General features: G+C 32.3%; 6 protein-coding genes across 10 annotated transcripts; 4 read left to right on the top strand and 2 right to left on the bottom strand.

Annotated features, from left to right (window-relative positions):
- The first annotated feature begins 23 nt into the window (after positions 1 to 23).
- Positions 24 to 3,313, top strand: LOC104731428 (dnaJ protein ERDJ2B). Of its 2 annotated transcripts, none has more exons than XM_087478844.1 (9): positions 24 to 147; positions 397 to 627; positions 728 to 823; positions 915 to 1,035; positions 1,132 to 1,238; positions 1,379 to 1,774; positions 1,869 to 1,988; positions 2,180 to 2,266; positions 2,344 to 3,313. In XM_087478844.1, exons 2-9 carry the CDS (start codon positions 442 to 444, stop codon positions 3,217 to 3,219), a joined length of 1,989 nt encoding a protein of 662 aa, XP_087334970.1. In that variant the 5' UTR covers positions 24 to 147; positions 397 to 441; the 3' UTR covers positions 3,220 to 3,313. The 2 variants fall into 2 exon arrangements, with proteins under 2 accessions (XP_087334970.1, XP_010449105.2); XM_010450803.3 differs by having other exon boundaries at positions 26 to 147; positions 411 to 627.
- LOC104731429 (pentatricopeptide repeat-containing protein At4g21190-like) lies at positions 3,205 to 5,315 on the bottom strand. Its single transcript, XM_010450805.3, has 6 exons — positions 5,045 to 5,315; positions 4,810 to 4,950; positions 4,615 to 4,713; positions 4,343 to 4,486; positions 4,050 to 4,262; positions 3,205 to 3,951 (listed from the first exon to the last, which is right to left on the bottom strand). Exons 2-6 carry the CDS (start codon positions 4,894 to 4,896, stop codon positions 3,535 to 3,537), a joined length of 960 nt encoding a protein of 319 aa, XP_010449107.1. The 5' UTR covers positions 4,897 to 4,950; positions 5,045 to 5,315; the 3' UTR covers positions 3,205 to 3,534.
- On the top strand, positions 5,224 to 6,709 carry LOC104731427 (uncharacterized). 2 transcript variants are annotated; one of them, XM_010450801.3, is made up of 4 exons: positions 5,224 to 5,357; positions 5,669 to 5,716; positions 6,068 to 6,172; positions 6,286 to 6,709. In XM_010450801.3, exons 2-4 carry the CDS (start codon positions 5,672 to 5,674, stop codon positions 6,376 to 6,378), a joined length of 243 nt encoding a protein of 80 aa, XP_010449103.1. In that variant the 5' UTR covers positions 5,224 to 5,357; positions 5,669 to 5,671; the 3' UTR covers positions 6,379 to 6,709. The 2 variants fall into 2 exon arrangements, with proteins under 2 accessions (XP_010449103.1, XP_010449104.1); XM_010450802.3 differs by having other exon boundaries at positions 5,285 to 5,357; positions 5,672 to 5,716.
- Positions 6,710 to 16,926: 10,217 nt separating this feature from the next.
- On the top strand, positions 16,927 to 21,267 carry LOC104731425 (gibberellin 2-beta-dioxygenase 8-like). The gene is made up of 3 exons (XM_010450800.3): positions 16,927 to 17,505; positions 20,472 to 20,793; positions 20,881 to 21,267. The coding sequence occupies exons 1-3, from the start codon at positions 17,051 to 17,053 to the stop codon at positions 21,121 to 21,123; spliced, it is 1,020 nt and encodes a 339-aa protein (XP_010449102.1). The 5' UTR covers positions 16,927 to 17,050; the 3' UTR covers positions 21,124 to 21,267.
- Positions 19,806 to 27,000, bottom strand: LOC104727876 (uncharacterized). 3 transcript variants are annotated; one of them, XM_087478841.1, is made up of 5 exons: positions 26,773 to 27,000; positions 26,486 to 26,641; positions 25,807 to 25,924; positions 24,447 to 24,705; positions 19,806 to 20,223 (listed from the first exon to the last, which is right to left on the bottom strand). In XM_087478841.1, exons 2-5 carry the CDS (start codon positions 26,618 to 26,620, stop codon positions 20,196 to 20,198), a joined length of 540 nt encoding a protein of 179 aa, XP_087334967.1. In that variant the 5' UTR covers positions 26,621 to 26,641; positions 26,773 to 27,000; the 3' UTR covers positions 19,806 to 20,195. The 3 variants fall into 3 exon arrangements, with proteins under 3 accessions (XP_087334967.1, XP_087334968.1, XP_087334969.1); XM_087478842.1 differs by having other exon boundaries at positions 25,807 to 25,918; positions 26,773 to 26,999; XM_087478843.1 differs by lacking the exon at positions 19,806 to 20,223 and adding an exon at positions 23,285 to 23,503.
- On the top strand, positions 21,177 to 23,347 carry LOC104731423 (pyruvate, phosphate dikinase regulatory protein 1, chloroplastic). The gene is made up of 3 exons (XM_010450798.3): positions 21,177 to 22,120; positions 22,402 to 23,035; positions 23,122 to 23,347. The coding sequence occupies exons 1-3, from the start codon at positions 21,629 to 21,631 to the stop codon at positions 23,223 to 23,225; spliced, it is 1,230 nt and encodes a 409-aa protein (XP_010449100.1). The 5' UTR covers positions 21,177 to 21,628; the 3' UTR covers positions 23,226 to 23,347.
- Positions 27,001 to 27,791: the final 791 nt, after the last annotated feature.

Genomic DNA, 27,791 nt, shown 5'->3' with positions numbered 1-27,791 from the left:
GTCTTGTCTTCATTGGCTGTAATGATTCATCATCACTTCTCCCATCAAAAACCTCACTTCTTCTTCTTCTTCGGCTTCGCAATCTAATTCTAAAGTCAGCTGCTTTGTTTATTCAGTTTCTTCTCAACCAAAACTTTATCATCAAAGGTAAAAACTTTCTTGATTCCTTTCTCGTTTTTAATCGCATGCAATTCAAATCCATATTCTTTTTCCTTGAATTTGTAAATCAGACAAAAATTTTGGGAATTATGCAAATGTCTCTTTCTTCATATTTTGTTGGACACGATTTGAGATCGATTGTCAAATTTTACTATTGTTTAATCATGTTGGTCCGGAAATTTTATAGTATAAACAAAACCACAACTTCTAAGATTCCAAACAAACATAACAGAGCAGTTCTGTTTCTGCAGAATCTCTGATTTAAACAAGAAGAGTCCAAAGATGGCGGAATCAGAAGAGAATAGTGTTTTATTTCCCATTTTCATTTTGACAATGATGGCAATTCCATTGGTGCCTTATACATTTGTGAAGCTGAGCCGTGCTTTTTCGAAGAAACAAAGAAGCATACATTGTCAATGCCTTGAGTGTGACCGTTCAGGGAAGTACAAGAGATCCATGTCTCAAAGGGTTAGTTTTTCTTTTTTTTTTTTTCTCCCTACTAACTTATGATTAGTGTAACTATGTTCTTAGTAAACCTCTTTTAACTTGTTGGTTTTATCTTATGTAGATCTCTAGCTTCACTTCATGTAGCAACTTGACAGTTGTGCTACTCTGGATTGTAATGATCTTCTTGATCTTTTACACTAAAAACATGAGCCGTGAGGTAATAATAACTAATAGTTCTCTCTTCAAGCTTAATCATATATTGCTTGTGGTTGAGAATTTCATTTGCTTATCTTGTGTAAATATTACAGAGTCAACTCTTTGAGCCATTCGGTATACTCGGCTTGGAACCTGGTGCTTCTGATTCAGCAATCAAGAAAGCATATAGAAGACTCTCTATTCAATACCATCCTGATAAAAATCCAGATCCAGGTTGAAAAACGCTTACTGGTCCTCGTCCTTTATTTATTCCCTTTTGATTCATTGTTCTGTGTGCTTGTTGCTTACATGTGTGTTGTAATTGTACAGAGGCCAATAAATATTTTGTTGAGTCCATAGCTAAAGCTTACCAAGCTTTAACTGATCCGTTATCCCGTGAAAACTTTGAGAAGTATGGCCATCCGGATGGTAGACAGGTAATGATTATATATAACCTCCATTGCGTTTCTTTTCACTATTTAGATGATGAAATAGTGTGTTTTCCTCAAACGAAACCACAACTTCTAATATTCTAATTATAAGCATGAATGGAGAATATGGTTTTTGTTTGATGCAGGGTTATACAATGGGAATGGCTCTACCTGAATTTATTTTAAACATGAATGGAGAATCTGGTGGGGTATTGTTGCTGTGTACAGTTGGTTTATGTATTCTCTTGCCACTGGTGATCGCCTCAATCTATCTCTGGAGATCATCAAAGTATACTGGGAGTCACGTTAAGCTTCAAACTCGTCAAGCATATTTCGAGTCTTTGAAATCCTCTTTAACTCCAAGAAAAGTTTTGGAAGTTTTCATCAAAGCAGCTGAGTATGCAGAGATTCCTGTTCGTAAAACGGATGATGAACCTCTGCAGAAACTCTTTACGTCTGTCAAAAGCGAGCTAAATCTTGATCCTAAGAAGATGAAGCAAGATGAAGCTAAGTTTTGGAAACAGAATCCTGCAACTGTCAAGGTTGGTTCTTTTAATACATTATAAAGCTAAGTATTGAACACATTTTGAAAAAAATGCTAACTTTTTTTTCCTTTTGTTTTCTTCTCTGTAACAGACTGAGCTTTTGATACAGAAACAGTTAACTCGTGAATCAACTGTTCTGTCTCTTACTCTGCAAAATGATTTCAGGCGTGTGCTAGAGTTTGCGCCTCGCCTACTTGAAGATTTAATGAAGGTCTTGCTTATATTCCCTATTTTTGCTTAGCACATTGTAACTGATAAATTAAAGCTTAGTACCAAGTTGATGATGACTTGAAACACTTATATCAATCCTTTCACATAAGAAGCTAAGAAGCTTTTGTTTGCTGTTCTTAACTTAGGAAATTTTAAAATGCAGAAATTTATGATATTGTGAGTTTCTTGCAGATGGCGGTTATACCCCGCAATGAACAAGGGCGTGGATGGTTAAGTCCTGCACTCGGAGTAATGGAGCTATCTCAATGCATTGTTCAGGTTTTAAGTTTTTTCCAACATTATTCTTGCCAAAATAATTAAGAGTTTGTAGCTCACTCAATGTTGTTTGATTGCAGGCTGTTCCTCTTAGTGCAAGGAAGTCATCTTCAGAAGGCATTGCTCCTTTCTTGCAACTCCCTCATGTCAACGACTCTATCGCTAAATCAATAGCGTTGCAGGTTAAATCATTCCAAGAGTTTCAAGAACTCAGCTTGGAAGAACGTTCTAAACTATTCAGAGAGGTTGGGGGCTTGTCAGAGACTGATGTTCAAGACATCGAGAAAGTGTTAGAAATGATACCGTCTCTCAAAATCAACGTCATTTGCAAAACAGAAGGCGAAGAAGGTATTCAGGAAGGCGACATTATGACAGTTCAAGCTTGGATCACTCTAAAACGTCCCAATGGACTCATAGGAACTATTCCTCACTCGCCTTACTTTCCTTTCCACAAAGAGGAAAACTTTTGGGTTCTTGTTGCGGACGCAAACAATGTCTGGTTCTTTCAGAAGGTTAATTTCATGGATGAAGCTGGAGCTATAGCCGCTGCTTCGAACGCTATTACTGAGACAATGGAACCATTAGGAGCAAGCGGCAAGGAAATAAATGATGCAGTTAAAGAAGCTGTTGAGAAGGTCAAAAGTGGGTCAAGATTGGTAATGGGGAGAATCTTAGCACCTGCAGAAGGTACTTATAACTTGACTTGCTTCTGCGTAAGCGATACTTGGATCGGTTGTGACCAAAAGACATCACTGAAAGTCGAGGTTTTGAAAAGAACCCGTAATTTGGAGGGTGAGAATGCAGAAGACATGGAGGAGGAGGAGGACGATGAGATCGAGGAAGAGGATTACGAAAGTGAATACAGTGAGGATGAAGAAGATAAGAAGAGAGGGTCAAAGAAGAAAGTAAACAAGAAGGAATCGAGTTCTGAAGAGTCAGGATCAGATGAAGAGTGAGAATACAATTAAGGAGTTAATTATGATTTTGAAATACAATAGTTTTTGTCTTCAATGCTTACAGTCATACTCAATTCAAAAGACTTTTACAGTATTTGTTCTTTTGCTGAGTTTTATACTCTTTTTAGTTGACTCTTAAATTTATCTTTCACTCTTCAAAGCTCTTTAACCTCAAAAGTTCAAAATCTTTCTGATAAGAAACCGTAGCTCAGTCCCAGAATGCTTTTTAGAAGAACTTTGGCCGTCGATCTCTTTTCCTTACATGATCCAACGGTGGATACGATCTCAAAAGCTCATGACGCAAACACTTTTAAGTCAAGAAGAGTCTAAATGATCTAGAGAGGGTTCCCTAGAAGTTTCAATCTGCCCTTGATCCATACCCGGAAGTTCTTCTTCTTCTTCTTCTTCTTCTTCATCTTCTTCCTCCTCTTCACTGAGATCCTCGTTTGCTTCCTTATCTGACAGCATTTTGGATTTGCTCTCAATCAAATTATCAACCTTATCTTCGTCGCTGCTTAAGCCGCCTTCACCTTCACTTAGCTCATTTAGCTGTTTTGCCTTGACCTTAACACGTCTTCCTTTGATGTATCTGAACTCCCATTGTGGTGGAGGATATTTCTTCATCAGTTTCTCGTACTTATCATCCATCCCTAACTTTACAAACACTTTTCCAACCATAGACACAATCGCAACGTTTGGTTTCACTCCAAGCTCCTCCATGTCAGCAAAGACCTAAGAAACACTCAATAAGTTTCAGAAATCAACTTGTACGAAAAGAATATCTCTACTGGCTGCCAATACTAAGTTAAGAAGAAGGATTGTTACTTTACCTCGAAGAGCTTTTGGTGCATATCTCTCTTGTAATATATAGAGATCATTTTGTTGAAGAACTTTCTTGGAGTTCCTTCTAAATGTTCCATAAACAATTTGTTCCACAACTCCTCAGCTTCGTCAAGCCGATTATCTTCTGCTAATGCATTTAGTAATGAGAAGTACGTTCCCATTGTTCTTCCTTGGCCTTTACTCAGCATCCATTTCGTCACCTAACAAAATCCAAAAACTTATTCTACATTCATCTCACCAAGAAAGAAAGTATCAGCTCCTCTTGCTAGATTAAAATTACCTGAATAATCTTCTTCCACTCTTTTTCATCTTCAAGTATCACTAACGCCTTCTTAACTATAACAAGAGGGAACTCTAGTTCCCAAGCAATGAAGGAATCAAGAGCGCCATACACTTCTTCTTTAACATTCGACAATCCTTTTATCTATAAGATAATAAGATACAATACATCATCTCAGTAACAGCTATGAGAGAAGGATAACGTATTAACTACATATCCATTAAACATATGAAGAGGATGAGAGAAAGGGTCAAAAAGAGAGAAAGCATTACACAATCAATCATTTTAGCAGCCTTGGAGATACTTCCAATCCTCTTCCTTGTTTTCCATACTCGAGGAGACCGAGGTCTTGGACCTCTCGCCGCACAAACCTGAAGATTTATTCAATTTCAACAATAAAATGGAACTGAGAAATGTATGATAAAAGAAGCTTTTAAGAACATAACTCTTGAAAAACAAATACGAACCACAATATTGTTAGGCCTTTTGGAGAAGAGCTTAGTTGATTCCTTTGTTTGAAGTAGATAAGGTAATGAATATCTCAAACAAAGCATCCTGAGGAATCAAATCTTAAAGCTTCGTCCTGTTCAGTTTACAATTCATAAACACTGCAATTTTTACACCAGAAAAGAAAAATTGTGAAGTCAAATTCCAATTGGGTATGTTTACTCTGATAATCGGAACACGTACTGTTCAGCTTACCTGTGGATTCTTCACAGTTAGGCAAAAAGGTAAGATTTTTATTCTTCTTCTTCTTCTTCTCTTACTCACTCTGATATTTGCGCTTCTCTCTGTCCTCCTCCAAGTTCCTTCCTTTCTCATTCTCTCATCCAAAACATTCAAAACGCTGCGTTTACAAAGACTTAACAAGGCCCGTTAACCCAAAAAGTTTATATAGGCCCATTAACTTCCTAATAACTTCGTTTTTGATTTGTTCGTTCTCTCTATTTTCCCATTTCGGTGATTCTGAGGTCTATCTCTCTCCCTCTCAGGTGGTGATTTGCTCAAATCAAAGGTAATTTTTAATCTTTTTGTTCTTCGATTAGGGGTTAAGGGGTTCTCCTCCTGTCATGTTAAATTGGGAGGAATTGATCATCTTCTTTAATTCCTGACGCTAATTGAGATCCGTAGTTTCAGATTACAATGACTTTGTGACTTTGTTGTTAGTTCCATTCTCTTTCTCCTTCAACATAAAAGGGTTTATGAAATCGAGGATTTTGCTCGGTTCTGCTGTTATTTCGTTCTGTGTTTTTAGCATAGAGGTGAAAGATCTGATTTTTACAAGCGATTCCTTCAGAGTTTTAATTTCTTGTGTTTTTATTACAGAAGATGCATCCTCCGCTTACACCACATAGACATCCAATGTGTCTGGAGGTGAGTTTTACAGCATTTGTTCTTTCACTTTCAATTTCTATTTACTTTGTACATTTACTAGATTTCTGAATCGTGTTCGTTGTGAATTAGCTTACCTTACCTCTATGTGATTGCGTCTTTGAGAAATGTTCTAGTTTGTGTATTAGAATGCAAAAGAGAGGTTCTGTAAATAAATGCAATGTTGGTGATAAACTCTCCTCATATCTCTAGGTTTAGTAAATCTTTGCCAAATTGAATGGAGTCAAGCTTACATAACTGCATTTGGCAAAGATCAAACCTTTCAAAAGTTTGATCTCTTTTTTGTTGTTTGTTCTGACTAATTCTTTTGTATGTCACTCACATGGTTGGCAGATAATTGAGGAGTTTCAAAAGTGTCATACAGATCATCCGATTGGGAAGTTCTTCGGAGATTGTACACAGCTTAAAGTAAAGCTTGATCGATGTTTTCGCCAAGAGGTAATTTTTCTAATAGCCAACAAGACAAACGTTTCAACTCAAAGTTTTCCACTTTTCCTTTGGGTTGATTACATTGTCTTAACTAGTGATATATCTTTACAATACTTTTGCAGAAAGCTGTAAAGCGAAAGGTAAACTTTGAACAAAGCAAGAAACTTCAAGAGAGACTGAAAGCTATTAGGAAAGAAGAAACTGCAGAGACTTGAGCATTGCTTGCTTGATACTTATCCGATAAATTGCTTGTCTATTTCGAAAGAATACGTCTCTAAAAAATTGATCGATGAAGAGGAGTTTGATACACTTATATCTCGTAGATGAGTGAATAACATGGTACTATACATGTATTGATTAGGATTTAGCGTTTGAAATAAGGCCATTATTATTGGAGTATAAGACTCTTATTAGCTTGGTCTGCAACAAACATGTTCAGTTTACTTTATTTATGGATTACAAGTAAGCTACACAATTACATGTCATTGTGGCTACGAAATAGTTGTATGTTCAACTTCTAAAGTTCCCCAACATTGGGTTTTGCAACGGGTACTTTTCAGTTTTCAATCATTCTGTTCAGGGATTGTTGCGTCTGGTATAACACATGTCTAAACTGAAAAATTGTCTTCTGAGACTCAAACTTTCACCTTCCGTTTACTTGCTATGCAAGAAATAGCGAAAAAGAAATAACCACGGAATGGAAGGTTTGAGTTCATCGAAATTTGATTGCAAAAGCTCTTGTAAAAGTCTTGAAAGGTTATACAAACAAGAAAAAAAAAAAGAACACATGTTTTGCAGTTTTGCTTTCCTTTTGGGAATGCAAGTAAATTAGTATATATAAAATACAAAAGATCGCTCATGATTCAATCCACTCTGTTTGGTGGCACGTGGTCTCGAACAATTCAGAGAATTTTTTTCTTCCAGAAGTCATCAGAAGAAGGAGCCAACCATTTGACTGATCAAATTATTTCACAAGTACCAAGAAACAAATGGTTTTTATTTCAATAATAGTAATAGGAAAAAAAAACAACAATGGAACATTGTTTGATGCAAATATTTGCATCGGGAATAAATTTGCATGTGATAGAGGAAGTCACCACGTATGAGCCGACAAGGTTTCAGGGTAACGGTTATTCTGCTGGATCTTAATTCTAATCATCACATGCTTTGTTTTTTCTTTTCTCTATTTATTGTCTATGATTTGTTGGACCAGTTCAAGACCAGAACCACCTCCACAATCTCATTCTCACCTTACGTCAATGAATGTATTCACAAAATTATAATGAACCAATGAGTTCAAAGTTAAGAGAAGCAGATTTTTCGGTTTAAAATCAAGAGTTCCCCTTAAATCAAATTACAATTTCGGTAGACTTTGCTTACTTTCGGATTGGTAAGACCAGAACCACTTCCAAGATATATACTGCTAATTTTTCAGAATATTTTGTATGATTAGTAATAAATTATGCGTAAGTATGCATGGTCCCGGCTAGAGAAACACTTCCAATCGCCAATCGTCTATTTACCATATTAGATATGAACATCTCATAGATAACAAAAATATTTATAATGGATGGACCAACTTATTTTGACAGGCCTTGTTCAAATGATTGAAGTTAGATGTCATATTTTCAATGCATATATCTTTTTTTTCTTTTCTTGATCTTTTTGTTTGTTCTTGCGGGTTCAGTTAACTTACCTGCAAATATCGTAATTTCTATGGACAAAATCCATGACTTAAACCCTTAAACCAAACAAAAAAAAAAAAAAAGAAGAAGACATAATCCATGACTTAAACCCTTAAACCAAAAAAAAAAAAAAAGAAGAAGACATAATCCATGACTTTTCTTTTTTTCTTTGAATTTTGCTAGCTAGAATTTTAATGATAATCACTAGACGCTAACTCGTCATGTCGTACCATAATAGTGGAGTGGATAATTGAATCTTGAAAATACCAAGAGTTTACAATCTAACCACCAAAATGCTATCTTGTGGATATCTCCTGATATCAAGTTTTTTTATGTTTCAAGTTTTAATTGGATATTTCGTGTAAAACTACGTGTGCGGCCATGATATTAACATTGTTCTTACTATTCATATATTATATTCATACTTATAAGATTATATATGGAGAGCATCAATCTGTGTATATTAATGAACCAAGTATCCCCCTTATGACCAAGGCACGTTTCCGATGTGTATGGGTCACTTCTTATTTCTTTCAGTTTTTTTTTTTTTTTAAGTTCACACCGAATTTGCCAAAACCATCGAATAGTAGTAAAGGCTACATTTTACTAACAATTACGATATCGTAGGATGTTCTCTACAGTCTTGGTGGTGATATGATTTAGAAGCTGGTTATATATTGTGAACGACGTGACAAGAAACGCACAACTGGCAGATTCCATTTATACTTGAACAGTTAAACATAGATAATTAATTACTAGTGCTATTTTCCATTTCTAAGGATATGGTAATGAGTTCCATTACTAGTGCTATTTTTTTCCATTTGGAGTATTATATTTGATTAGATTGATTTTATATCAAATCATCGGATTTTTTTTTCTTCAAACTCAAAACCAAATCATGGGTTAAGGCGACAAAAATAAATGTAGTTGACAAGGAAATCATGGGTTATTAATCAGAGAAAAAAAGACGTAATTATAGTTGAAACCACCAACTTTTTGATTAGAAATTTATGTTAAGAAAATGCTTTGATTTGTCCATTTGGTTCTCGTTCCTCCAAGTCTCTTCATTCTAGTCCTCAATGTGCTCACAACATTTATATAATAAATATAAAAGAAAGGTTAGAATGGTAATCTTTAAGGAACAACTCCATTTTTCAGTCTATCGTTATTTCAAGAAATTGTGACTATAGTTTTTCTTAACGTCGGATATCACTAAATATAGACATGGATAAACTAATGATTCATACTCGTATCACCGTTGTATCAGTCTGAGTTCCTATTAAAAAAGGTGTATGAGAGTTATAAATGATAAAATAAAATTGTGTATATAGTATATACACATCATAAAAAAATAAAATAAAAATACCGATACAGTATAGTGATAGTTTGATATAAAATCATATACTTTAAAAAAATTATGTAGAAAATTTGAATTATACTCCCTCTGTATTAGAATAGATGATGTTTTAGAATTTTTGTTGTATCATAAAAATGATTTTCTTTAGTGTATTTAATACATTTTTATTTTCAAAACTAAATAAATATTTAATTTTTTTATTTTTACAATACATAATTTAATGTATATATGTAATTGAATGACAAGTGTAGAAAAAGCACAGCCAAAAGGAGAAGAAAACAAAATTAATTAATAATAATACATCATTTATTATTTTCTTAATTTTAGTGAAAATTGTAAAACATCATCTTTTATAATATACTAGGTTGATACCGTGCTATGCCGCGGGATTTGTTTTTTATTTTATTTTTACCATATTTTTCTATTTTGTTTTTTCGATTTCATAATTTAATATATGTTATTTGGAATCAATTCATATAAGTTTTTGATAATTTCAATAGTAATTTATTATTATTATTATTATTTACATCATCATATGATACTTGAGTTTTTTATTTCATAAATTTAGTTTATGAAAATATTTTAAGTTTTATTACCAAATAAGTTGAGAGATTACAAACCATTAGTTCTTGATTTGTTTCTCACTCACAAACCCTCTAGAATAGTAAAACATATTACTCTTTAATGTTTACATTGTAAATGTTTTTGATGGATCTCTTAGAGTACTTTAGATTTAGGCACTTCAAACTTTCTCCTAAATCTCACATAATTTATCTCTTACAACATTACAACATATTTATACTTGTTCTTATCTTACCCTAACACCTAAACTAAACAAACCCATTTAATCACTTGATAAGCTTACGATCAAGTTGGAAGCTTATCATTCACTTGACAAGTTTATGATTAAGTTCTTCAAGCTATATATGTTAATCTAGCACAATCTTAAAGAAAAATTAGAAAAATAAATCAAATTTACTCATTGTCACGTGTAAAAAATATGACTAACAGCGAGATACTATTTCGAATATTTTTTTAGTATCAAAATAATTTTCAAACATATATTTTTTTTTTAGAATTTGACTTCTTTTTTTCATTTCATAGAATATATTATGCCTTTACACACACATTATGTAGATACAACAAATTTATATTTTTATCTTTTATTTAAATTGCAATTAGCTGAGAAAATATGGTTTTAATAAAACTTCTTGGATAAAATTTATTGAACACAAGTAAAGAAACCTAAATGGAAGTATAGAAATCGAAATAGATGGACTTTTTACATAGGTCTATGAAATGAGTATTTATATTCAATTAAATATGCTAAAACAGTTCATAGACATTGGTTAATATAATTTGTTTTGTGACTTTTGCTGTGAAAGTTTTAATACGGTCATCTACAATTCTTCCAATGAAGCTTTGCATAAAAAAATAAACATCAACCGTAAGAATCTTAGTGCAACATGACATATTTCACCCCTAAAAAAAGAGAAGGTACAATAGCCGGAGTCAAAAGTTGAAGCAATTGCAATTCAAGAATCTATTTCCAGATTTCCCAGTAAAAATCAACTTAATAAGTGAAAGACAACATGATGTCGCACATAGTTTTTTAATTGGTTTAAAAATCTTAGCTATATTAATTCAAATGTTTTTCTTAGCTATTAATTTTAATTGATGTGTCAAACCATACTTCAATGTTAAGATTGATGTGTTAGAAGAGGAGAGCAACACATCCTTCTTTTATTGTATTGATAGAGAGTATAATTTTTTGAATAATTAAGAGGTTCTGTGTCTAGATCCCTATATTTTTTCATGTTAGCAATCGATTTTTTTTTTAATGTTTCTTAAATCCTAACTGCTATATAAACAGGAAAAAAAAAACTACTTAGTTATAATGGAATAATATTTTCCACAATTTGAGTGTCACAATTTCCACCAACACTCCGTCAGTTCTAATATTCTTGGTGGAAATATTCAAAAAAATAAATGTAAATTTCTGCGCCGGGAAAGTATGCGTCGTATGATCGTATCTGAAAACAATTATCTGTATTAAGGATGATATTTTTAGAGATGAGTGATGAATAGTTGAGCTACCATGCAAATATATACTTATTTAATATTAAAAGTGGTAGAGCCTACATGCAAGATTCTTTGCGTTACATCAACATTATCATTGCGAACGATTGGACTGGTTTATCAATTAGATTTCCGACAACTCATTTTCCTTCAACCACATTTATATAAATTTAACAGAAAAAAAAAAAAAAAAATATATATATATATATATATATATATATATTGAGAAAAAGTAGTTGCAGAGTCAACAGTTTTTTGGTATTCTAAAATTAAAGATTGATTTTTACTAGAACAAGGTCATGTTGCTTTTCTTGCGTACGTCTTTAGATGTGAAGACTTAGTTTACCGTATTGTTGTTGATCGAAGTTTGCAGTTTACTTATGCAATGTTGTTAGGCTCTATAATTACAAGCAAGCTGAGTAAATCTTTCAAACTTTTCATCATAATATCAAAGTAAAAGTAAAACAATCTTTTTTACCATAGAGAGATTTTTTTTGTTTTTTTATTGATAAGTTAACAATCTTGGACCAAAATCCAAAGTATTTTTCATGATTTATGAAATATACATATTTTATTAATTAAGGTATCCACAAAATCAAAACATAATCAAAATCATAGTGACAATTAGTCAAATTTGCATATAATTTTTCTTAACTAACTGTTATATATACGTACGTATTTCTTATATATACTTATATATTTCTTATTACTGTATAGTATTATATTAAAAACGAACTTACTCACAGCAAAAACTAAATGCTAAACAAATGAATACACGTGTGAAAACCAGGATATATAAAATTTCATCTAATAGGAAAAAGGGATGAATAGAGATTTATGGTCCAACCTTTGTGATAGTAACAAGTTGTAAGGGTCAATTATAATTGATTACACGGTGGTCAACGTATTTATATTTCGCAAGGTCCATTTTTGCCAAGCATGTTTTATACAATGGAAAACGGTCAGTGTTCATTACCTCCAAAACATTTTTAAAAAATAAAAAAAAAAATTGTTAAAAAGAATCGTTTGTCAATTTTATCAATTTCTTAGTTCTTACTCTATATATCATTTTTTATGAAGAATTAATATGTACTCCTTCCGTTTCAAAATATAAAATGTTTTCAAATTTCAATACAACTTTTAGATTAGTTTAGTATATTATATTATGCAATATTGTTTCTGATTAGTTGAACTTGCTAAAAGTAAAAACTTCTTAATCTGTGTGTTTTACTTAAAATATTCTATATTTTAAAACGGATGGAGTATCATATTGTTGGCATGTAGGTTTGACGACCTAACGGTCAACGTTCAACGTTCAAATACTTCCAAAAATATATAAACTTCGGTTGGTTATTACTTGTTAAGGTATATAGCGATGCTTAGTATGATATATTATGCTAATATTATTACCATCGAAAGTCAAACTATATAACGTAACATTGGTAAATGATAATATACGGTGAGGTCACCAAAAAATTACTACAAACAAAAAAATAATTATAATTATAATCTACTTGTGTTCTTTTTAAGTTGATACTACTAATTAATAGCTGTAATTGATCATTGCGATCATGTTTCTGATAGTCATTAAGAACATACATATAATTAATTGTACAGAACATATCGATAAATTTAAACATTAAACTAGAGCAAAAAACACATCACATTATTTAATTGGAGGCCCAGTTGAGAAGTCGCGAGATCGATTCGGATGGCCTACTGTTGACCCTCTAGAGTTGTCAATTAAAAATAATATCAAGTGGTGCTTTTAAAATTTGGGTAATTCCTCGACACCACTGTGTTAAAAAAATTTAATATATCACTTAAAAAATGTGGCAATTAGAACTAGATTTTTTTTTATCGAACTCAGAAAATTTTGGAATTTAATTTTAAGTAAAAGATGATATCTAGCCTTCTTTCATTCAAGCAAGTTCATTCGCTGAAAAAATAATGAGGTTATTTATGATCGTGATTCGTAAAGTTCAAAGGAAAAAATTAAAAGCATTTGTGGTAACTTTTGATTAAAAACAAATTAGTTGTAATTGGTAAAACTTGATACCTAATTGGTAAAACTTAAAGCAGGTGAATCTAACAATCCTTCTTATTTATTTAACTCGTTAAGTTAATATTTTAGATTATGTTTAGATTTATATTAACTCGCAAACTAATATATAGTATTAGCTCATGATTTAGATTATATGAGTGTGAGTTAATAAATATAAATTTATATAATAAATTTATTCATAAGATGCACAAACTCCTGAATCCTGATAGATTGAGTTTAGGTGAGCGGATTTGGTCATATTTGACACCCTTAATTATCTCAAGCGATGTATAATTTACACCTAATAGAGTTATCGACAACAAATAAAAATTACACATAATATAGTGTTTGTTACGTAGCTCTATACGTCATACTATACGTATAATATAAAGTTCACAAAAAGGAATATGCTAGGATTAGGATAAAGCGAGAGAAAAGAACCCACAAGAAAACACACACAAAAAAGTCATAAAGTAATAATACTGAGTATGATATGTGGACTAATCAGTAAAGTGCCTTCCTAGGCTTAGTTAAATCATCACTTTCTTGAATTATCCACGTTTTCTTTCAAACTTGAATAATAAACAAAGCGGCGAGGACAAAAAAGAAGCGTCGGTAATCCCTTAGGCGCGTTTCGTTTTGGCTGCGAATGGATGGCAAGCGCACTGAGCAGCGAGCGAATTGTTCAAGACTCTTTTTATGACCGGCCAGAAGTTTTTTTGGATAAGAACTCAAATTAATATTTGAAGGCTATCTATAAAAATTCTGATATCATTAGTACAGTTTAAATGTCTATGTTAGCCACAAGTTGCAGAATAGGAAAAATGAGATGGTGTTGTTGGTAAATAAATTGTTAAAAGTACGAGTTGAAAAAATGCATATATGCAGTACAAATGTACAAAAATATTGATTACAATATAATTTTGAATAAATATTGGTGACAATAGAACTCAAAAGGAAAAACAAGTGAAAATAAATTCAACTTTGTGTCTCAGCATTTGGAGCAGAGCCGGATTGTTGATATGTTCCACGCACGATCTTATCTCTTTTACCTTCTCTTAGTGTAGTTGAACTTGAAACACACATTTTTTGGGGATAAATGTTAGTACTATGTTAGCAAAGCAACATTTACGGCAATATGATATCTGTAAACGCATTGACAAAGAAAATATTATATGATCTGTAAAACGCTTTGAGTTATCCATTACTATTTTAGTAGATTATTTACACTTCTTTACTATATATATACGCTTGGTCGGTGCACCCTATATATCTTTATCCAAAAGCCGATGAGTTTTTTTCGATTTTTAATTTTTTTTTTGTTAAAAGTTTTAAAAGCCAATGTAACTTTTCTTAAAGATATCAAAATCGGAAAAAGGAAATGCAACATATTTTTATATTTATAGTGACACATCCATTTTGTATATAATATTATAATTGCATGCATTTACTGTGTTTGTCAAAGATACGCAAAAAAAGTAAACTGTTTACAACTTTTAGTGAATGTTGTTTTGGATTCTGGTTTGTATAGAATAAATTATTATGGTGTGAAGCTTGGGGCCCAAGATAAATATTTTATACTCATAAAGAACTAATTATCTCAGACTTCTCAGTGAAATAAATAAATAATTATGTGGGTGTAAGTAAAGCTGTAGTCCGTTGCAATTAATTTATTACAGTGCGGTATAGATGAGAAAGGAAAGTAAAAGTCGTCGTGTTTCTTTATCTTGGGCCCCAAGCTTCTCTTTGCTTCCATAATAAGTTCTCTTATTTTACTACCGCCTTTAAAATAATACATGACGTACTAATTAACGCAAACGCAACATAATGTTTTTTATATAACTGGTTCTTATCCAACGAAGCAGAAATCACTGATTAGTTTTCTGATTAATACTTTAATAGTAATTGATAACAATGATTAAGAAATAATTAAAATAAATGTATATAGTAAACAAAACAGTACAACATAGAAGAAAGTGAAAAAACATGAGAAACAAAGGACGGTGTCCAGACAAGCAAATATGCAAACCTTTGAATATGAAACAACATCATGTTCTCCAAGACAGCCCCAACTTAATTTATTCTAATAATACCAAATTCATTAATCCCCATTATGGTATCTTGTCCACCATATATATACACATATATACACATTACCCATATCGTATTTTTCCTAGGTTTTCGTATTAAAAATTCTACATCTCTGTTACAAATATATGACATATCTATATTATGAAAGATTATGAACTCTTTCCATCTGAGTGACATATTAGTAGTGGAAAGAATGTCACATGTCTATCTTCATTAAAAGGAAAAAGACCTATTCATGTATTTTATTTTTTTATATATCACAAAAACAGTTTCAATATTTACATAAAAAATTTAGAGAGGCTCATAACATGTCCAAAGAAAGTAGATGCATCGCCAAAAGACAAAAATGACATCTGGATTGAATCAAAAAGTCACTTCTTCCTCTTGACGTAAACCATAAATCTATGGATATATGGTTTAGGAGTTACAATTTGTCAATAGTTTGAAGAGTTGCAGCAGTAATAGAGATATTTGTTAATAATGTAAAGAAATTCATTAAAGTTTGTCCCTAAATTTTTTTTGAAGAAGATTGGAGTTTTGTTCACTATCAAATGGAAGATAATTGAATAAAATTGTAGAATGTTGGTTTAGCAAAATACAGAGACAAAGAGGAAGGGGTTTTTATATTCTAATATTTAGAAGTTGTCAAAAAAAATTAAATGAAATTCTTATAAAAAAAATTTCTAGAGTTATATTCAAGAAATTGAAGAGATGACATGAAAGGAAGATGTCTATCTTAATTATATCTATTAAAGAGCTAACCAAGCTGCAATCTTGAAAAATTAAAATGTTAGTATTTCATAGTATATAACTGAGAAGCTAAAAAACTCTTTATTACAAAATATGCATCCTTAGATCAAGCTTTCATTTGGAATAATTTTTAAGAAGTTTTAGACAAGAATTGTAGAATATTTAAGCTCTCAAAACAAAGTTGGTCATGCATGTATCTAATAATTCAATTGCAAAATGAAAAAACTTATTTGAAGTATTAAAAAAATCAAAGTCAAAATTATATTTTTCAAGATTTCCATAATTAAAAAATAGATAAACTCTACATAAAAAAACCAAATTAATAGCAAAATTGTTTAGAAAACAGTAAACCATAAGCCCGCGCATAGCACGGATATTCATCTAGTAATATATGATACGTACTGGAAAAGTAAAACTAGATTACGATCTTAAAAGTTTATTTTTTATTTGGATTAGTAAACTATCCACTTTCCAACTATTATGGCTACTCAAAATATATTTTTCTAACCCAAAATTTTACTCATTTAGACGTTGCAAAAGACTGTGGTGAATATACAAATGGTAATTACTCACTAAATGAATATAATTAGTGGTGAGTAATTAGCAATGTCGACGGGCGGCAAACAATATTTCTTTTTTTATATATATTTAGCATCAACATGGTATACTAAAAATCAAATTGTAAACAAATTGCACTCGACTGTTTATATGCATATGCATATCGGTGGACGTCTATATAAATGTAAGAATTGTGTCTCTCATCACAACACGTATTTTGATAACCTTCACTTCCCATAATTTTCTCAAAGTCACTCTTCTTCTTAATTCTGCTTCTTCCTTTTCTTCTTCTTCTTCTTCATTGATCTCTCTAAGTAATTCTCATGGATCCACCACTCAACGAAATATACAACACCCTTTTGTATAATCAGATCACAAACACAGAACAGAATGTTCCCGATACACCCATGAGCTTCTCTGTCACGGCCGTCGTCGAAGAGGTGGAGCTTCCGGTGATTGACGTCAGCCGTCTCATCGATGGAGCCGAGAAGGATAGAGAGAAATGTAAGGAAGATATTGCGAGAGCTTCAAGGGAGTGGGGATTTTTTCAAGTGATAAACCATGGAATGTCAATGGACGTGTTAGAGAAGATGAGACAAGAGCAAGTTAGGGTTTTTAGAGAGCCTTTTGGCAAGAAAAGTAAGTCGGAGAAATTCTCCGCCGGGAGTTACCGGTGGGGAACACCGTCAGCCACTTGTCTCCGGCAGCTTTCTTGGTCAGAAGCTTTTCATGTTCCCATGACAGATATTTCAGACAACAAGGACCTCACTATTCTCAGGTACACAAATTTTGTCATCAGTTTAAACTTTTACTTGGAATTAATTTAATTATTATTTATAATTTTTTATATGTAAATTATTGAAAAGATATGTGCAGATTAATTGCAGAATAATCCCAATAACAAGATGGAAATTAGAATGCAACTTAACCTTTTTGTTTTAAGTTCTATTTCAGTTAGATTATACTAACCTACTGTTTCGAGGATAAATGATGAATTATATTGATAATCTTAATTAATGTCAAGTGTTTTGACTATAAGTAACACAATTTGCAGACATTAAATAGTCAAAGATTAGGAACATGGGAGACAGACACAGTTTTTAATTTAGAATATGGTAGTTTTGAAGCATATAATAGAGTGTCGTCATCTATATTTAAATAATAGTTTTGGGATACTTATAATGAATAAAAATTCAAAAACAATAATAAAAATTACAGGAAAATAAAGTTGTTGGCCATTGGGTCAAAGCTTTATTCTCCTTCTCTCATGCGTTTCTATGTTTTCCAATTTTTATACTATTTCTGAATAAGTCTAAATTTCTAGATAGCAAGTTGGCATGTGAAATACAATGAATAAAATATTATGTATTAAGACTTCCTGGAAAAAGTATTATGTATTTGAATTATAAATAATCTTAACATAAATTCTTTTTGCTAAAGAATGATCTAACATAGTTACTTAAATCAACTCTAGCTAGCTCTAATGTCAACTTCAAATTCTTTAACATACTAGAAAACGGAATTTTAAGATTATTCGGCTGGGGGTGATTTAAGACACTAAACCCTTTTTATTTTTATTGCTATATATATTAAATATATTTTACTTTTATTTACAAATTGTTGTCAGATTTTTATCAATTAAAAACGGGATTCAGACCAACTGATTTTGGTCGGTTTTTGTCGGGAGAAATAATCGAAAACCATTAACCAACATCATGGTTCCAAAAAAAGAAAAGAATCATCAACCAACTCATTAGAAGACATAAGTTTATTCTAAAATAATACTACAAACATTACACTTCAAAAGATTTCAATTTTCAACACGTCTATATATATAACTGAAATCAACTACCATTTTACTTTTGCAATATCTTAGTTATAACGTTTTTCTCTGTCCAGTGAAATTATTTTCTCTTTTCCGTCGATGTTGATTTGGTAATTAACATCCTTATTTTTTTCCTTAAGTGTGTTCAATTAAGATTTTAATTTTTATATATTTTTTTTAAAAATGTGGATAGTCAAAACCTTTAGAAACGTAAGGTACGATCTAGAAACACATATAGTACAGACTTGTGTATAATACAATATTACAGTACTATATGATGAGAAAAGAAAGGAAGAGTCACGAGAAAACTGTCTGTTTAGCAAAGAGAGATAATGGAAGGGAAGAAGAAGTACTCGAACATGCCAGGCTAGATCTATAGATATATACACACGTATATAAATAATCTTGTGATCAGTGTGTACTAATGTGTGCTGGAATCTGTACACATTCTTACATATGTACATCAGTACATGTATTTTGCAATTTTGCATGCATGTGGTTGTCTTACAAGTTACAACACATCTGATGCATTATATCGTTTCAGCTTGTGTGTGTGAGTCTATGTGTGACCACATACCGTTGCTACTTTTCATAGTTGGCGTCTCTTGATAAGTCACTATTAGGGGCAATTTGACAATAAAATCTAAAATTTTATTAATTATAACACCCCAATTCAATATATATGTGTGTGTAAGTATTTATACTGTACATAACCACATTTAAGAAAATATATTAGGAAAGTATATCCCACGAGCTATTATATGGATCAGAATTTCTTTTTAATATATGAAAACTGAAGTTTATTTCTCATAATCACAATGATCCATAAACTATACAAATAATTGGTTTAGAACCTTTATAGCCGGTTGCACAAAAAAAAAAAAGAACCTTTATAGCCATTTGATTGCTAATTAAATGCAAAATGTAAGCTAAAACACCCACATGATCAGTTGACAATAAGAGAGTCTAATACTTATTTTCAAAAAGAGAAATAAACTTCAGTTTTCTTCATTTAGAGCTCCTAATAATATACTTTGGAACCTCCATATATGATTTTTTTTTATTTTATTAAAAAAAAGAGATGAACTTTGGATTTATAATCTCTTAAAACAAAACAAAGCAAAACAGAATATATATATATATATATATATATATATATATATCAATACCGTCCGGTATTTTATATTCAAAACCTATATATACTCAAAACCTCTGGACTGTGGTCTAGTCATCCAATACTTTCTCGACCGATCTAATCCCACAGGACAAATGAATTAGAATTCATCATTTAAATTTCAAATGATCAAAGATGATATAAACATGGATACAGGATACATATACCCACAGTGTCCAAAAAGAGAAATGATATAGAAGATTCAAAATTAGAAAAGGGTCCCATGTTCCTAACAGGTAGGAGATATCTCTATCATAGAGAGAAGCAATGGATTCGGACACGTACACGTACCTCTCCTCCCAACCTGGTGCATACAAACCCATTATTTTTCCTTCTCTTCTCCTCTTGTTTTAGTCTCTTGGGACCATTGTCCATTATAACTCACATCACATGTCTCACAAACCATGCCATTTTACCTCTTTACATATGAACTTCACCCCGTTTTCTTCTTCACCGGTCTCTGTTTGTGTCATGTAAGATGCACCTGAACGTACATCCTTTACACGAGATTTTTGAAAGATAGCTAACAATTATCAGTTGTGGACTCAACTATTTTCTACCATTAGATAACATAATATAACATCTTCAAAAAATACTATTACTTACATAAGTTTTTATGGTTTACTTTTTTTCGTATAAAATTGTAAGTATTCTAGTTCAAGAGAATGACTTTTCTGTGAACCCATTATACATTCCACCTTTATGGATCATGTCATAATAATTTTTGTTACCTTTGGTATCACAGCTCAATAATGGAGAAATTTGCTTCGGAATCGGAGGCTCTAGCATATCTATTGGCAGAGGTTCTTGCAGAGAAATCAGGACGAAAATCAAATTACTTCAAAGAAAACTGTGTGAGGAATACATGTTATCTAAGGATGAACCGTTATCCACCTTGTCCGAAACCATCGGAGGTGTACGGGTTAATGCCACACACGGACAGTGATTTCCTCACAATCTTGTATCAAGATCAAGTCGGTGGACTCCAACTCATTAAAGACGATAAATGGATCGCCGTTAAACCGAACCCTAGAGCTCTTATCATCAATATTGGTGACTTATTTCAGGTAACTAAATCTAGCTATAAGAGTTACCCCTGATCTTACAACTTAGTTTTCTTTCAAAATCTCTAATTGTATATATGTTTTAATTAGGCATGGAGCAATGGCATGTACAAAAGTGTGGAACACCGTGTGATGACGAATCCGACGGTGGAGAGATTTTCAACGGCGTATTTTTTATGTCCATCATACGACTCCGTTATAGAGTGTTGTTCAAGTGATTACCCTACTTACAGAAACTTCAGCTTCAGAGAATTCAGACAACAAGTTCAAGAAGATGTTAAGAAGCTTGGTTTTAAAGTTGGTCTCCCTAGGTTCCTTAATCCTCTCTATTAATAATAGATATCCAAATTTTATTTTAGCTTTTATGATTTATTTAGTAATTTTTTTTGTTTTGATTTTTATTTCTTAAAAGAATATTTTGTTCCTACCTGATTATCAATTCACTCAAAATCGATATGTAAACCGATTTTTTAAAAATTAAACCGGAGCTTAATTCGGTTGAGTAATTTTTATATGCGATAAAACTGAAATCTGAATTATGAAATCAAAGTTGTATTGTGTACATTAGACAGTACTATTCAATCCGATTAAGAAAATATATACCAAATCTTTATAATCTAAAGATTAAACCGAGAATTTGTAAAAAGTTGGTTTAACCAATTCGAGCTTCGCGTAAAAAACACAAAGTAAGAAAAAAAAAAAAAGAAACTAAAATAATATTCTACAAAAACTATATGTTACCAAATTTCCAATAAATTTGACAAGATATTATTAAGTGAAGGAAGGGTCACGATAAATTGTTAGAAAAAAAATAAATTAAAATAAATAAAATAAAGAAATGGCACTTCTCTCGGCGATGAAGTTGCAGGGACGTCCACCACCGATCATCTCGTCCAGTCTCAACTCAAATTCCAAACCTGCAGGTTCGGATTCCGTTTCTTTAAACACCTCCGAACCTGGCTCGGAACGGAAGCCTCGAAAGTTCAGCTCCCAGCTGAATCGCTGGAACAGAGCACGAACCTTAAGGTCGGGCGGCGCGAAGCTGGACCGTACGATTAACAATGGTTCAAATACCACGACCGGTCCGATGCGTCCGATCGAAAGTTCGAATCGGTCTGATGTTTCGACACAAGTGGACAGTGACGTGTCATCATCATTTTCATCAAGTAACGGAGATAACGAGACGGATATGACGGCGGCAAAGTCGATTTACATAGTCTCTGACGGAACTGGATGGACGGCGGAACACGCCGTTAACGCTGCTTTGGGCCAATTCGATTACTGCTTGGTCGACCGTGGCTGTCCCGTTAACACACATCTCTTCTCAGGGGTATTCTCGACTTCTCACCTCTTTCTTGTCTTAATAATTCCGTTTTCAGCTAAACCGAACCGAAATCCATCCGGTTAACACTTTTTAAATTCCCTCAATTTTAAAAACCGAATTTTAAACCGATCGAATTAAATGGTACGATCTCCTAATTCTAGCTGAAGATGTTGGAATTTTAGTGGTACTTACATAAATTAATTCGGTTTTTATCTTAACCGAACCTCAATGATTCGGTTTTCTGTAAACCGATATTGAATTCTATTTGTAATTTTTTTTTTTTGAAGATTGAAGATGGAGAGAAGTTAATGGAGATCATAAAGCAAGCAGCAAGTGAAGGAGCAATGGTAATATACACTTTAGCTGATCCATCAATGGCAGAAGCAGCAATGAGAGCTTGTAAGCTATGGTGTATCCCATCACTAGACATCCTCGGACCAATCACAGACTCAATCTCATCTCACTTAGGCACTAACCCTTCCGGTATCTCACGTAGCGTGGCACACTCATCTCTCAACGAAGACTACTTCAAAAGAATCGAAGCAATCGAATTCACGATCAAACACGACGACGGTGCCTTGCCTGAGAATCTTGAGAAAGCAGACATTGTTCTTGTTGGTGTCTCTAGAACAGGGAAGACACCGCTCTCTACTTACTTAGCTCAAAAGGGTTACAAAGTGTCTAATGTACCGATCGTTAACGGTGTGGAACTTCCCAAGACTCTGTTTGAGATCGACCCTAGAAAAGTTTTTGGTCTGATGATTAATCCGGTCGTGTTGCAAGGGATAAGAGAGGCTAGAGCCAAGAGTCTTGGACTTGGTTCGAGTTATAAGACTAAGTATTCTGAGTTGGGTTCTGTTAAAGAAGAGCTTGAGCTTGCCAAGAGAATTTTCGCAGAGAATCCTACATGGCCAGTGATTGGTAAGACGATTATTATATATGATGAAAAGTTAATAACATTTTGATAAAATATTTTTTGAAATTTTGTGAGTTGTTTTGTTTTGCAGAAGTGACAGAGAGTGCGATTGAGGAAACTGCGGCAGTGATTTTGAGGCTTTACGACGAGAGACAAAGCAATCGAGCAATGCCTCGCATCTCTAAAAGCTACTAAATTATTTATTGGAAGATGATTTAAATTAATGCGGATGATGAATATATAGAGCAAATATAAATTGATCAAAACTCTTTTGTTATATAAGCCCAATATAATCAGCACCTTTTTAGTTTTTACAATGACCATATTATTGGGTCAAAGCTAAAATCCATACAAATATTGAATTTATATGCTAGCCCAAGTTGGAGAGAATTGTGTGATTTTTTTTTCCCGCATATAAATTATCAAAAAGCATGCCTAAGGTTCTCACTGGCCGCTACATGACATGTGACGCACTGGATTATATGAATGCTAGAGATTAATATTAGAGGATATGAATACTAGTAGCAATTGCAACAGCCTAGTTTGAGCAGTCTGCTGGTTAGTAAAGAATACTATGTAGCTAGGTGTGGTTTGACCAATGATAACGATTATAGACTTCATAGTTAAAACTTAAAGAGACAACAACAAAGCGACTAAATCGTACTATATATAAATAAAATTTCTTCTAAAAACAACTCTGATTTTTGTACCACCTATATTGTGATCAACAGCTGCAAGTCTTCAATGATCTATTCCCCAAATGCATACCACAATTCATACTCTAGAATCTACACCACATGCTTTTATGGGAGTTTTGGACTTGTTATGGGAGTTTTGGACTTGTTTGGCAATATTTCAACATCAAACTTTTTAAAAACCATGTGTCAACTTTGGTTGATATATAGCAGCAAAATTCAAAACGAGTTATATAATTATAATGAATATTGGCATGGCACGTCATACATTCTGCAATTTAGCCGATGATAGTGTGGTGATGTACTTTATGATACAAACACTTGTGAGACCTAAATATGGTAATAGCTTAGGTGAATAGCATGTGGTTACATTTATTCCCGCACGCTAGTGTAGGTTCTATTTGCTAATAATATATAAAATTAGTACTTGTAATATGGTAAGATCTTAATGATGATGTAAGAACACCAATACTGACTCAAGTATTGATCTACATATGCAAACCTAAATTAAATTTAACAAGATAATTATACTAGTATAAAAGATGGGGGGGGGGGGGGGGGTTGACAGCAAAATAAAATATGGGTTTATTTTCAAGTAATTAGTTATAGATCTATATATGCATTTTTGAGCCTTATATTTTTTAACTCTTTAGTTTTCGTAAGTTAATTATAAATAAGTAAATCATGATGAGATTAAAGGAAGTGTTGTAAGTATACTTACAAAGTTGCAAACAAGAGGACGATTTTCTTCGGATCAAGCATCCAAGACGTGTGAGAGCGTTTAAAACTCGATTTCCTCGAGAAACCGAACCTTCTTTCCCTATTTTGGTCGGTGATCATATTTCCCGCGGCAGTGGCAGCCGTAGTTATGGTGATTTGATGAAGCGGCGAGGCTGAAACAGCAGCAGTGGCTGCGGTTGTGGCCGTGCCTGCATGATCTATGGTCCCCACGGTGTTCGGCTTTTCCGGCGTGCTTGAACCTACAACTCATCAAAATGCCATACCACAAAGCTTTAATTTTTAACAAAATGAATAATGATTCCTTTTTCTTTATTTGGCTAGACAAATAAAATCGAATCATAACGTAGTCATTAGTTATTGTTTGCCAAATTTAATAATAGTATGAGTGCATGCGTTGCACTGGTGCAGGAGAATCAAAAGTTGGAATATTGGTTAGTTTGTGGTATGCATAAAGCTATATATGTTGCTCACACAAATAACTACTTATATATATATATATATATATACACACATATTCAAAATAATAGTCAACAAAGAGATAAACACTAGAGTTTTTCCTAGTTGTTGAACTTGTAAATATGTATGTACACATGTAACGTGTCGACGTGCATAGATTGCAAGCATGACGTGAAAAGTTAGTTAGTAGAAGATAAATGGAGACTTTCAACTTTATATAAACCAATGTATCAACCTAACGTTAAGGTTTACAGCTAAAAACGCATGGGTTGGTCACATAAACTAAATCCTACCTAACACTGTCTAATGCATACCTTTCAAAGAAGAAATTAAATCACTGAAACTAAAATATACTATTAATAATAATATTCTACTTAACTTAGATTAGGCAAACCAAACCTTCTTGCATTAAAGATAAAAATACTCAAAAGCAACTCATGAAGAGATTAACCTATCCAAAAGAGAATATCTAACCTCAATAAAAAACAATAATAATTCGAAATGCAATATGAAAAAATCTAAAAGATACTTATTTGTTTCCATCGTAAACACCCATATTATTTTTGTAAAGTTTAAGATTTTTTTAATATTAAACAGAGTTGCAGATAAGCCCAAACCGAATTTATTTCAAGAATCTGCTAGGGCCATTAGATACTATTATATGGTACCAGAAAATAAGCAAAGAAACAAAATGTACACTCATGGGCTCTAGAAAAAAATGAATTTGTAAAAAACGTTACTTCAATGTATCCATATATCGTAATTTTTGATAGAGACTGTATTAAAGAAGATGATACTATAATTAACCAAGAATATGACATGTATTAAATTTTTCTAAACTGTTATAATGATGATATAGAAGAATGATAGTATAAATTTTTTACCTCTAAGTGGGGACTGAGGGAATGAGGTCTCCTTGTCATTACCATTTGCGTCAAATTGGAGTTTCCTCTCGTTATTGTTGCTTCTCGGAGACCCTTTCCTCGATACATTTCTCTGCAACTTTTATTATTTATTTATTAATCAGTTCATTTTTCTTTTTCAGTTTTGTAATTCAATATCGTAATAAAAAAATCTCAATAATTGAGTGTTTTCACCCCTTAGAAAGACTCCAAAAGAGAAATTAAAATATCGAAAAGAAGCTTCATGCCAAATGCCAAAATATCAGAAAGGAAACAGAGAAGAAATCCGTGAGATGATTGATAAATAATAGTTTCAAAGCAGTGAAAACATTAAGGAAAAAAAAAAAAACTGACACATAAAAGTCAACTTTTTATTAGGGTTTACTTTAATTTCTTTACTTGAAAAAAAAAAATATTAAATGAGACGAAAAAAACTGAGCAGAGAAATTAAAACGACGACTATAGTAGAGTTATGGGCGATTCTTCCATAATTCTCACCATTCACCAAAATTAATAAATACCCCAAAAGCCAAGGAAAAAAAAAACGAAAACAGAGAAGAAAATAGAAAAAAAACAAATTATGATAAACACAAAAGGTGTGTTTATGAATTTTCTGATGATTAAACCAAAAAAAAGTATGAAAGTTGTAAAGAAAACATACAGTAATTCTAGGACTAGAAGAAGAGAAGTCTTTGTGCATGACATGAGAGAAACTCTCCACATCGATCGTTACAAACCCATCTGGGTTTACGGATCCGGTTTCTTGACCCGGAACTGCTCCACCACCAGTTTCCATCGATCTTTGATTGGAACAAAACTATAGAAGAGAAACAGAGAGATGATCATGATGTTCATGAAGAAACAGAGGCCATATCAAAAAAAATCATATTAAAAAACTGTTAATACAAAAAAACGTGTAATGATTAGAGGAGATATAAAGAAACATACTGTGGAATTGAAACAGAGGAGAGATTAAGACAGAGTGGGAACGTCTCTGTTGTGCGCTCTGTTTTTTTTTTTTTTTTGGGGGGGGGGGGGGGGGGGGGGGGGGTTGGAGACAAAAAGGGTAGAGAGATTCTGGGGAATGTCGAAACTGAAAGAAAGGAGAGAGGCTTTTTATTTTTCACTTTTATTTATGAAATGTGACGATTTTTTTCTAAATGGGTTGGTGCCCCTTTCTTTATATATATATATATATATATGTTACACATAAGATTTTTTTTTTTTTTTTTTTTTTGGGCAACTATGTTACACATAAGATAAGTCACACAACTCACAACTCAACACGCACGAGAGATAAGAGATAGACTAATGAGTGATTACTTATTCGTAATCATGATTCTAATTAATGTGTTGTTTAAGATTTTAAATTAGTGGAATCGAAGATGGAAGAATATGTTATTTATTGTTATCATTTGAAATCCCTTGATTTGATTTAAAGTTGGTTTTAGGATGAGTTTGAGGGAGATGTATTCCATCTAATATTTCAAATGATTTGATTTTTATGAGATTTTAAATGATTTTGATAATTTTAGAAAAATTATATGATTTATTATAAAAAATTTTCAAATTTTTTGGTTTAATGTTTTTTATTCTCGAAATATAAATCAATATATATCAATTTAATCAAACGAAAAATTTCATCATAATTTCATCATAATTTCTCATATATGCTGTGGATTGAACTATCCAAGTATAGAGAGAATTTTGTTTGTTTTATTCTACGAACAAAATTATTGTTTAGAATCTAATCAGTGTTTAGGATTTACTAAAATGAACCTTAATATAATAATATGACATCATAATTTTTGGTGTGGGTTATCATTTGAGGAATATGCGATGAATATAAATCATTAAGGTGTGCAACTAACTGCCCTATTTTATGATCTGCTTGCTTCTGAATGCACTCTTTCTTTCTTTTCATTTGACTCCAAATTTTCTTCCCTTTATAATATTTTCATGTTGTA

Source organism: Camelina sativa, chromosome 12 (genome assembly GCF_030686135.1).
Source record: "Camelina sativa cultivar CO46 ecotype springtype chromosome 12, ASM3068613v1".
Classification (NCBI taxonomy): Eukaryota; Viridiplantae; Streptophyta; class Magnoliopsida; order Brassicales; family Brassicaceae; genus Camelina; species Camelina sativa.
This window is presented reverse-complemented; position numbering and strand designations above follow the sequence as displayed.

Bases quoted from the DNA above. Each gene is read 5' to 3' on its own strand.
- LOC104731428 (XM_087478844.1), top strand. From the start codon at position 442: ATGGCGGAATCAGAAGAGAATAGTGTTTTATTTCCCATTTTCATTTTG. The intron at 1,989-2,179 runs GTCTTGCTTATA...AGTTTCTTGCAG, and splicing joins TACTTGAAGATTTAATGAAG to ATGGCGGTTATACCCCGCAA. The intron at 2,267-2,343 runs GTTTTAAGTTTT...GTTTGATTGCAG, and splicing joins TATCTCAATGCATTGTTCAG to GCTGTTCCTCTTAGTGCAAG.
- LOC104731429 (XM_010450805.3), bottom strand. From the start codon at position 4,896: ATGCTTTGTTTGAGATATTCATTACCTTATCTACTTCAAACAAAGGAA. The intron at 4,487-4,614 runs GTAATGCTTTCT...ATTATCTTATAG, and splicing joins CTGCTAAAATGATTGATTGT to ATAAAAGGATTGTCGAATGT. The intron at 4,263-4,342 runs GTAATTTTAATC...GGATTTTGTTAG, and splicing joins AGTGGAAGAAGATTATTCAG to GTGACGAAATGGATGCTGAG.
- LOC104731427 (XM_010450801.3), top strand. From the start codon at position 5,672: ATGCATCCTCCGCTTACACCACATAGACATCCAATGTGTCTGGAG. The intron at 5,717-6,067 runs GTGAGTTTTACA...CATGGTTGGCAG, and splicing joins GACATCCAATGTGTCTGGAG to ATAATTGAGGAGTTTCAAAA. The intron at 6,173-6,285 runs GTAATTTTTCTA...ATACTTTTGCAG, and splicing joins ATCGATGTTTTCGCCAAGAG to AAAGCTGTAAAGCGAAAGGT.
- LOC104731425 (XM_010450800.3), top strand. From the start codon at position 17,051: ATGGATCCACCACTCAACGAAATATACAACACCCTTTTGTATAATCAG. The intron at 17,506-20,471 runs GTACACAAATTT...TTGGTATCACAG, and splicing joins AAGGACCTCACTATTCTCAG to CTCAATAATGGAGAAATTTG. The intron at 20,794-20,880 runs GTAACTAAATCT...TGTTTTAATTAG, and splicing joins ATATTGGTGACTTATTTCAG to GCATGGAGCAATGGCATGTA.
- LOC104731423 (XM_010450798.3), top strand. From the start codon at position 21,629: ATGGCACTTCTCTCGGCGATGAAGTTGCAGGGACGTCCACCACCGATC. The intron at 22,121-22,401 runs GTATTCTCGACT...TTTTTTTTGAAG, and splicing joins ACACACATCTCTTCTCAGGG to ATTGAAGATGGAGAGAAGTT. The intron at 23,036-23,121 runs GTAAGACGATTA...TTTGTTTTGCAG, and splicing joins TCCTACATGGCCAGTGATTG to AAGTGACAGAGAGTGCGATT.
- LOC104727876 (XM_087478841.1), bottom strand. From the start codon at position 26,620: ATGGAAACTGGTGGTGGAGCAGTTCCGGGTCAAGAAACCGGATCCGTA. The intron at 24,706-25,806 runs GTAAAAAATTTA...GATGAGTTGTAG, and splicing joins CCCTCAGTCCCCACTTAGAG to GTTCAAGCACGCCGGAAAAG. The intron at 20,224-24,446 runs GTAAGTATACTT...TCTCGTGTAAAG, and splicing joins GTCCTCTTGTTTGCAACTTT to GATGTACGTTCAGGTGCATC.